The sequence below is a fragment of the Pinus tabuliformis genome, chromosome J (assembly GCF_031772625.1).
Source record: "Pinus tabuliformis cultivar Carrire ecotype Pingquan chromosome J, CPIR1, whole genome shotgun sequence".
NCBI lineage: Eukaryota > Viridiplantae > Streptophyta > Pinopsida > Pinales > Pinaceae > Pinus > Pinus tabuliformis.
This window is the reverse complement of record NC_142295.1, coordinates 10,564,402-10,575,359: the sequence shown is the minus strand read 5'-3', so window position 1 is coordinate 10,575,359 and position 10,958 is coordinate 10,564,402. Positions and strand designations below refer to the sequence as shown.

The 10,958-nt window shown below is 37.9% G+C and overlaps 1 protein-coding gene across 1 annotated transcript in view; it reads left to right on the top strand.

The window, feature by feature from the left end:
- Positions 1-289: 289 nt before the first annotated feature.
- Positions 290-10,958, top strand: part of LOC149225174 (30-kDa cleavage and polyadenylation specificity factor 30-like) — a 131,350-nt gene continuing 120,681 nt past the window's right edge. Inside the window, exon 1 of the mRNA XM_089376972.1 lies at positions 290-1,552. Within this exon, the coding sequence (XP_089233098.1) occupies positions 1,173-1,552 (380 nt within the window). The 5' untranslated portion in view covers positions 290-1,172. The remainder of the gene's footprint in view (positions 1,553-10,958) is intronic.

The window sequence follows — 10,958 nt, the reverse complement described above, 5'->3', positions numbered from 1 at the left end:
GGGGTTTGTCGAGAAGCTCATATTTATTGTGAGACTTGACAAGAAAATAACTAAATACACCAAACAAATGAAAAAGCAATTTATCCCCTTAAATCTATTTAGCCTCGTTAAAATAATTTAATTTAATTTAATTCTAAGTCAGATTATTTTAATACCTTGTATTTAAGTGTGTCCATTGTTAAAACGATACCGTTATATATCCACGTGTCCATCCAGATCTCCCTTTAAGAAAACCAAGCAATTAAAAGTCCGTTTGTTGTGCTACACATTGACGGTAGCATCTGTGGACTTTCCAAATATCAACCGTCGATGTCGGGAAAATGAAATTTCTTTAGCAGAAGCATAGGCAAAGGTAAAGGAGTGGAGAGCCGACCGGAAAGATTGCGGAAACAAAATTTGAATAAAATCTACGCTTCTTCCCTCTTCCTTACGTACAGGATCGCCAATGAATTTATCTGACCGTGGAAACTGAGAAAAGATGAAAGTTCTTTTACGCATTTAACTGGAAAAAGACCTCCAAGTGGATGCTGAGCTTCCGGCGATCGGAAAACCGAGCTTGAAACCTCACAAAAGAACTAGGAAGCTTGTATACACCGAGTAGAACTCCAATATTGCAGCAAGAACTCAAATATTGCAGCAACAATTGACATAATCGCGTCGGGCACATTTTCTTCGTCCCAACGAGTTCTATGTCGCGGAAAATGGCGAAGATTTGAAGGAGAAATCGTACTTACAAATACTGAAAAGAAGGGGTAGATATTTCATTTTCAAAGCCGAAGAAACCTATTATTTAGAGCTCAAGTTGACTCCGCATAACCTTCCATGGCACCTGCGGCGCTCATTTTTATATGAGGTGGGCGAATTTGTTCGAATTTTGGCTCTACACGGTTTTATTTTTATTTTTTCTCGAACCACAGAAATGAGTCTGAAACAAGGTGATGCGGCCGTTTGTTTGATTATATGAGTAAATAAAATCACTTTTGAAGCCCACAAAATTATGAGAAACATCGTCTTATTTCGAAGTAAATAGGGTTTGTAACAAGGGCTTACGGTTTGATGGAGGGTGCAGAGGAAGTTTGAAGACATTAGGGTTTCACACAAAGGTTCAGTGTTCGATGGAGGATCTACAGACGGTTTAAAGAAGTTAGTGTTGAAAACAAGAGAAGGTTTAGATGGAGGATCCAGAGGGGGCTTTGAGCTTTGATTTCGAGGGTGGTCTAGAAGCAGGGCCCGCTATTCCTTCTTATACACATGTATTGGGAAATTCTATAATTTCAGATGATTTAAATACCGTAACCCCTTCAAATGGGGCAGCTGTTTTTGACGTCTCTGGACACAAACCCTCTGCACAGTCTGGTGGAAGGAGTTTCAGGCAGACTGTGTGCAGGCACTGGCTGAGGAGTTTATGCATGAAGGGTGATGATTGTGGGTTCCTGCATCAGTATGACAAGAGCCGGATGCCGGTCTGTCGGTTCTTTACCCGGTTTGGTGTGTGCAGAGAGCAGGATTGTGTTTACAAGCACACAAACGACGAAGCGAAAGAATGTAATATGTGAGTTTCCTGCCAACTCACCTTTTTTAAGATGTGTTTATGTTTTCTTTTTAACGCACTCCAATTCGCCTTTTTTAAGATGTGTTTATGTTTTCTTTTTAACGCACCGACCTGGTCTATTGGACTTTTTTGTAAGAATCAAAGTTAAAATTGAAAAGGCAAGTACAGTGGAAATTGTGTTCAAGGATTTTGGTTTGTTAAGGTCTAATTATTTAATCATAGCGAGTACAATGGAATATATGATCGAAGATGTTGGCTTGTTAAGATCTCATTTATTTGAGAAACGTGTCCCAGGGGGGTTTGTGCTGTAAAGAGTGCATTTCCTTTAGCTTATGTGCAAGCTCTGATTAATGGAAAATTTTATCAAGGATTTTGTCTTGTTAAGATCTCATTTATTGAATAAATATTTTCCAAAGTGTTGTTCCTTAAATAATGTACTTCCTTTAGGTTGGGTGTGAAGTCTGAATGGTAGGCATTCTGTCAAAATCATTTGTGACTTACTCCCAACCGTCTCCTCTGAAACTCATGCTGTATGGTGGGGGGCAGTTTGTAATGAGAACCGAAGATAATTAAACACTTCTTTTGTATCTGGTTTTGTTCTGGTCCATGAAACATAGGGATTGGTGTCCTTTTGATTGGGGTAATGTGTTTTACTTGGATGGGAACCTGTGATGCTTGTCCCTTTCTTGTTATCGTGATTTCTCACCTATTTATAAGTTGCAAGCAAAAATAGTAAGTGTATCAAACCATAAGCCCTAATGTATCCAGTATGATGCCTTTCTTTTAGAAAAGGGTTGATTGGCATTACAGGTGAAGCAATACTCTGTTGTTATCTCACCTGTGAATGACGCCTAATTGGCAATCCCCCTTTTCATACTATAACATAGCTTCAAGAAAAGTTGAGTTTTGTTATGTAGAACTTTTTGCCAAGTTAATTTTCAAACCATGGTAAACAGATCTGCACTCCTAAGCAAATCCTAGGTGACTAAAAACTGTATAATTAAACAAGACTGCAAGTACAGGTACACTAGATCTGAAAACACATCAATCTGATATTATATAACGGCAACTTAATATGCAGCACCAATCACATATCCATCTATTAATTTAGAAACAGAAGCTTACACAACAAAAGTACCTGAACACACTAGCTGTCTTGCTTCTAGCATGGAGTTCTCTAGAGTCTATCTCACTTGTAGACTAGAGAGAAAAGGGCTACAAATATGAACCATCCCACTGGTCTGCATAGGCTAAGAAAGCTAAACCCTAACCCTAATCTTGCCTAGAGAAGTGTGCCCAGGCATGCATGATAAGGCTGCCTAGAATAGAATGCTTTAAGGAGATAAGTTTAGACATGAAAGCATGCTCTACTACTTGAACTTTGCTTTCTTCTTAAGCCTGAAATTCTCCTATGTAAAGTCCTTAGTCTAAAAACATACAGCAGTTAACAGAACATAAAATTAGCACATAATTAAAACAGGAATTTTGCTTGCACTACAAATTTGACTCTTAACATATATAACAAGTTTTTATATATTAGAATTTAGGGGTATGACTGCCAAACTCACCCCACAACACAACCAGATATTGCAAACATTAATAATAAATGAACAACCATTAAATAAGGATTCAAGAGTCCAAATAAAATAGACTATATTACGCATTGCAAAGCAAATTATAGCGAAAAGAAAACTTCTTGGTTAGACTTTTTTTATTGTTAGCTAGACCCACATTGTTCCGAATCAGTGACCTTCATAAGAGTGACTATTCTATGCATTGTAGGCTTCTTGGTAAGAGATTATTTTGCGCTCACACTACTAAATTATAACCAAATAAGACATCAACATTCTTAAGATGGATAAAAATCTTGTATTGTGCTATAAGAGTGCTTCCAGGCCTCTAAATCAACAATGAAGGGTTCATTATAGAAAAATTCTGGATTAGGATAATGATCATGAATGCAAAGGCCCTTTGCTACCTAGAATCAATGGTCTCCCAAAGAATCATTTATTTGTATCCTTTCGCATATGATGCCCAAATGGCTTTTGTGACCCTATCCATGGCCCCAGAACATAATTGATAGGGCCTTTATCCTCAACTCTAATTGTTGGCTTTAGAATTTTTATGAACTCACTATCATCCTTAAGCCACATGACATTGGGACGTGGGTGTTCGACACAGACATGTAGACCCCCCAAAATGGGTCATGAATGTTTAATACAGACATTTAGATCCCCCCAAACGGGACATGTGGACATGTATGTAATCAACAGTCCCTGTTTATATTAAAGTTATAATTATTTTGTAGATACAAAATATATTGGTTGATAAAATGATTGATATGAATGATGATACAATAACCCTCTTGACGACTTACTTATAACATTGACTGCTCACGAGGTGAGTAGGTACATGCCCCTTGGCTTCTCATTAATTAATTAACTTCTTATTATTACATTAATAAGATTGCCACCCTCTTAAGAAATGCTTTGTCCTTAAAGCACAACAAATAGGATTTTCTCAAGTTGAGCATGATTCTGTGGTGAAATGTGTTAATTTTCCAAGTGCCAATTTAATGTCTCATGCAATTATCTTACCCTCAAAAATTATTTTACCCAATAAATGTATTTTTTCATAATTTTCCGTAGTAAATAAAATATGAAAAATACAAACAAAAAATTCTTTGACACTATAATTTAGCAAATAGTAGTGGAAAATATTTCCAAAAATATCCTAGAAAATCCAGACAAGGCAACGACAAAAATTAGCCCTCTAACTTCTCATCATTTAATTTCTCAGAGAAATCATGGGCTCTCTAACCAAGGAAATAAGCCCTTAGAATTTACAAGGAAATTACGATAAAACCCGATATAATTTCTTCCAGCAAAATCAACAACCCACTCGGCTTGCTCAAGCCCCTTCACATCCACAAAAAACTATTGGTTGTCTCACTCGTGCGGGTCCTTGGTAATCGATTCTGCTATAGAAAATTCTCTTGCTGTCCTTTTCCTTCCTCAACCCATGCAAATCTCTCACAAAAAATATGCAATATTAATCTTGCAAATTGTTCAGAAAACTTCTTTTTGAATTTCTCTCATGTTTGTGTTGTATTCAATGTTACCAGACTCGGAATCGACAATAAATTGGCGAGGCAAAAGAGCTTAGAGTTTTAATTGGATCGGGAAAAATTGGGAAAAAATCGGTGAATTCAATAAACTAAGATATACACATATATTGAAATAAAAAAACATTTTTCATTGGTATTTAATAAAGCCATGTCCAAACAATGAATAATATCAATAGATCTCCAAAATATCATGAATGAATAAGTATCTCATATATTTATGAGTCCAAACACGATCCAAAGTGCTGAGTCCTGACTCCTAACATGTGACTACATAGACCCTGTGACTGCATAGAACCAGAAGCATCTGCCTCTAAAAGTTTATAAAATACTGCATACTAATCAATAAAAAAGAAGTATTTGAAATCTCTTGATTGTTGCTGAAATGATACGATAATGATTTACTATTAAAATCTCTAACAGAGCACATGTTGAAGCTACACTAGAGCACACTGCACACTACGCCTCTATTACACTACGACTCTATTACGTGGAGTAAATTGAAACTGAAACCATGCCTCTATTACCTTCTCGACGTATGAGTTGTAGGCTTTAGCAGTGAGAAGTCAGTTACCAACTGACTTTTAATTTTTAACCTAACTAAACTACGCAACGAAAAATGTGGGAACCCTAAAAGGTAAAACTTGTGCTGGCCGAATTGAGGGCTGAAAATCGCCTCAATCGCAATTAATCGGTGAGTCACAAGTCATACTCACGTTGACTACAAGTCAAACTCGGTCAACGCGAGTTTAACTCGCTCAAAGTTGAATCAGATCGTTTGAGGGAAGAGCAGAGTTTCACTCGTGATTAATCGCGAGTGATCGGAGATTCGTGTTTCATTGGTTGTATCTTCATCCTCTCCCTTAGGGTGCTTTTATAATTTTCCATAGGTCGAATCCCTAATTTCCAAAGTGATTGAGGGCTAGGATTAAATCCTAGCTTTCTTTGATCAATGATGGAGGTTAGATCTAAATCACTTAAATAATTAATTATTTATCCTTAGAAAAACCTTAGCCCAAAGCCAACATTAATCAAATAATTAATCCATGTATTTTTCTTAAGTTAAAACTTAGGGAGGAGACCATATTAGTTGCTCTTCTTGAACAACCACTGAAAGAGGTCTTCACTTCCACATGCTAAGACACCAAACCTATGTAGAAGACCTTCAATGCTACAAAATTCAACACTCCCTCCTAGCAAGGAAGGGATTTTCCTTCACTAGAGGCTTAGTGAGAATATTTGCTACTTGCTCTCTTGTGGAAATGTACTGCAATCTTAGAGCACCTCTCTGGACTGTTAATTTGACAACTCAGTGACAAATTCCAACCATGGGATAAGATTCCTCTTTTTGAGAGGACCAATTTTGACTATTGAAGTGCTCAATGTGGACAAGGGAAAGTGTATTTTTGATTTAAATTCCACATGTGCATATGTGATCAGGTCGGCTCTAAAACAAATTGGACACCCTTGGAAGGCTATAAATACAAGTGACCTCAACCTCATTTGGACATGATCATGGGACATTCTTCTATTCTCTTCTTCGGTTTGGCTCGCATAGGTCTGAGGAAAGTTCACAAAGATTGGTTTGCACAGGTTCGAAATTGCAGGGTCCAAAGTTCGCATCTCTGTTTATAGGGTTTTGGGTCTTAGCCGTAGGCATGTCGTGGAGAAATTTCTACTGCAACCACATGCATGACATGGAGAAATTTCCACTGCAACTACAGGCATGTCATGCAGAAATTTCAACTGAAGATTTTCAATTGCATGCATCACACATGTTCCCTGCGACTGGAACCTAAAGGTTGAATTTTTCAGTTGATCGAAGTTTGTTGAAATTTGATGACTAAAATGTTTCCTGCAATCCCAACCCGGTTTTAATTTCACCTTATCACTCCCATTTAGTTAAATGCCCTTTCCTATAAACGTACATTCAACATATAGAATTCTGGAAATGAATTTTTCAGATTAAAACACATGGGATTGTCAACACATGCTGAAAATAAATACGGATATAAACAGACCAACAACACACATAAAAATACACACAAATTTTTGGTCAACTTAGACCCAGGCAAAACCCCTTCAATCTTCTCTGGGGAAAACCTGTTAGAGAGCTCTTCAAATTTATTTATCTTTAAAGTTCAGGGAAGATACATTTGCAGACAAAACAAAACAACAAAATACAACTTATCTCTTTAGCCCAAAACTCCTTGAAAACCGTGCCCAATTTGCCTCGATTTTTGTGCCCACTTGAAGTTGAAAATATGTATTATACGGATACATATTGTACGGATTTTTCGTACCGCTATACGACATGTAAGCATTGTTTTAATTTTTTTCTCAAAAACTTCTCTCAAAAGACGTGAAATATTGTTCACATTGTACCTTCTGCTGTCTTCTATGCCTCGATTTTTGTGTCCAACTTGTCCCAGAAATCACTCATTCAACTTGTTGTAACAAATTTCTCCTTCGGAGCTTTTCTACAGCTCTCAGCGTCCTTTCTCTAATTTGCTCATGAAGAATGAATACAGTCTCTCTTTTCTTTTCCCCCTTTTATTTCCCTAAATGATGTTTGGGCAACCCTAAGATCTAATGGCTCAGATTCATTTAGATCAAGGAATGACAATAAATGTGCATTTAATTCTCACTTTCTATTTTTTAACTCACCCATATAAAGTACCCACATTGTACTTTATGTCTAAAGTCACTTTTCACTTTATAATTTAACATTGACTTTACCACTTATAAAGTCACTTTCACTTTATAAAGTTACACTTAGGAAAAGAATTATTTTGGACACTTTTCCCTAGGTAGAGACTAACCCATGGGAAACCACTTGTCCAAGGTACATTAAAAATCAACAAAGTTTTCGCCCGTTGATCTCAGAGTTCGACAGTTGACTACAGTTAGTGACAATTGACTACAGGTTCCTGAATTAGTGTTTTTGGATTATTAGCATGGTTGGGTTCATCTTAGGGATATCGTTTAGTTGATTTTGTTGGATAGTTGTATGGATGGAGATGTGGATCATTGTACTCTCTTTTGCTGAATCATTTAATGACAATCTCATAAGAAGAAGAATTTGAAAGGGTTTTCCTCGTAGTCGGTTTTTCCCTGGTCTTTGACCAATCCTGGTGTCTCTATTTGTGAATGCTTTTCTTCTATTGTTCCTTTATGTTTCGCTGTATTGATGAGGATATTGTTCTTTCTACATAGTTGCATATGTTGCTGAATAATGATGTAAATCTGAATAATGATATGATGCTATTGGGTGAATTTAAATATGGAAATAATGAAATGTAGATATCAAAGCAAAGAACAATATAGCCCTAAGAAAAATTAATATGGACCCTGTCTCTGATGAAGTGGTATTTGATCTCTATGTGTTTGGACCTATTATGGAGCATTGGATTCTTGAAAGCTTGATGAAGCGTTGGTTATCGCAATGGACCATTGTAGGCACCATCTCAAGACCAAACAACTTTGAGAGCATCTTGTGAAGCCATATGGCCTCACAACATGCTAGAATTGTTGCCATGTACTCGACCTTTGCTGAGCTAAGTGCTATTGAGTGTTGCTTCCTTCTAAACCACGAGATCTTGCTGACCCCAAGCTAAAACCATATTTGGATGTATTCTTCTTATCCACTACACTCTCAGCCTAGTCTGAATCTGCATAGCCCTGCAACTGTACTCCACCGACTCTAACATATCTCAGTCCAAAGTCCACTGTACCAAAAAGATGCCTCAACACATGTTTCGTTGCCACACAATGAACCCTCCTTGGCTCCACCATAATCTGGTTGAGTTTATTCACTTCAAAGCATATATTCGACCTAATATTAACCATATACATCAATGACCTAATCAACTGACTGTACAATGTAGGATTCACCAACTCACTCTTAGAAGCGTTCAACTTTCTCAAGTTGGTAATTGTGGGTGTAGACATCGTCTTGCAAACCTCCATCTTGAATCCCTTCAGGATCTCAACTTCATACTTGCCTTGCCTTAGGAATATCTCTCCCAGTTGTTGCCACACCTCCAGTCGCAAAAGTTGTGGATTAATCCAGTATCCTTCATCCTGAACTCTGAAGCAAGGTGCTCCTTGCACATCCCTATGAGTTTCTCCTATCTTGTCAAAAAGAAATTGTCGACATACAATACCAAGATAAGCAACTCACCATCAACAAGTACATAACTTCACCTCACTCTTGGTGAAGCCCAATCCAAGTAGGTACCCATCAATCGTTGAGCACCATGTGTGAGGTGCCTGCTTAAGTCTGGATAAGGCCTTCTTCAATATGCATACATGGAACTCCCTCCTATGCACACCTCAAATCACTGTGGTTGCTCAATATATGCCTCTTTCTCAATTACCCCATTGAGGAAAGCAATCTTCGCATCCATCTGATGAATCCTACACCCCATCTCTGAGGCAATAGATATAATTGTCTTGATAGATGCATATCTGGCGATGGATGCAAATGTCTCATCGTAATCTCCTTCCTTCTTTTGGGAGAACTATGGCGTCCTTGCAAACATGTTGGTCTACTTCCTCCTCTAAGGTAGAATGCTCAGATTCACTAACGCTGCTAATCAAGGCCACATATCTGAAAAATATCATTGGTAGTTTACTCTCCTTGAAGGTCCTACTAGGAGCTTCTACATGCTCCCCTGCATCCCTCAAGGTTTGCTCGACCCATCTCAGCCCCTTGGTAGAGCTTGAAGGAACATCTCACTCCTCTTGATCAAAAGGCTATGATCCAACTGTTGGTGCTGTTGTTCCTTGCTCAAACTTCAAAGCCTCTTGCTCTTGGTCCTCTGTTATTGTTGGACCTGTCTAATGTGACCTTCTCAAATTTGACATCTCGACTATCTACTATCTTCCTCTGCCTTGGAATGTAGACCCAGTAGGCCTTTGAGATCTCACTGTATCCAACAAAAATCCCACTCTCAGATGAGGGCTCTAGTTTAATCCTCATCTTTGATGCAATGTGGACATACACTGAGATATTATGGATGTGAAGTTGGCTCACCTCTGTTCTCACTCTTGTAAATGCCTCCCCAGGAGTCTTGTCCTCCATTGGCTTGTGAGGACTCTTGTTTTGTAATTACACTGCTGCTTTACAAGCCTTTGTACAAAATTCTTTTAGGTCCTTGTGGCTCCTCTTGTTTAAGTTTGTTTTGCATATCATTGTTTAATACCCACAACCCATCTCAATGTAGCTGATACATAAACATAAATGGAATTCAAATGAAACACTGCTAGGCTACGCTACTCTTTTTGCCTTTCACTTTTCAGTTCATAAACTAATCAACATAAGCACACACATAATTTTGACACTCTGATTTTTTGTCAATATCTGACCTTGGAAAAATCCACAAGGGGAAAAACAGTCTAAAAGGAGTATTTTAAGGGGAAAACCAGTCTAGATGGAGTATTTTATTGCTAATCTCAAAGAAATAATTACAACACTAAATAACACATCAAAGGGCTTATCTCTCCCTTGATTCTTGTGCACAGTCCAACAATCACAGCTTGGAATATGTGCCATTGTTCTGACCTCTACACCTCGAACGATGTGCCACTGTCAAACGTCTGCTACATTGAAATACGGACCACTATCAACCTGTCAGATTTGGAAATTCATGCCAATACTTAGCTCTTCCATAACCTAGAATTTTGAGCTACTTCCAAGATATTTTTCTCTTGATTTCAGTGTTGCAGTAGACCTGCAATAAAGGCTCGAAGTCGTCTACCGAGGCTGAGGAATTATCCAGACGGCCAAAAGTCGCCGGAATCCGGGCAAAAAAATTTAAAAAAATCTTGTAGAGGCAGTGTTCGAATCGTGTTTTTGATGATGGAAATGGATTCAGCACCTTCAAAAACGTGTGAGACATCTAAAATTTTGAAGTTTAACAACTATAACTTGGATTTACAAAAATCCTTGCTGGATTTTCTCTAAATATGACCGGAATTTCCATAAATTTCCCGACAATTCCTCTGGCTAGTTAGACTACGGCTAAAGGCTCTGCTTGCCTTGAAATTTACACCCTCTGACAACACTTTAAACTCCTTAAAATGCGTGCCACAGACCTTGGAAACTCTAGCCTATTTCTCCTTGAAATTCAGGCTAATTCTTGCCTCGATTTTTATGCAGTAGAAGCCTCAATCTCAACACTATATCTCCTTGAAATTCATGTTGGGTTTGATTGTTGTAGCTACTGCTCTTCCTTGATTTGCGCGCAACTCTGCTAGCCTTGGACTCAGGCCTATTTG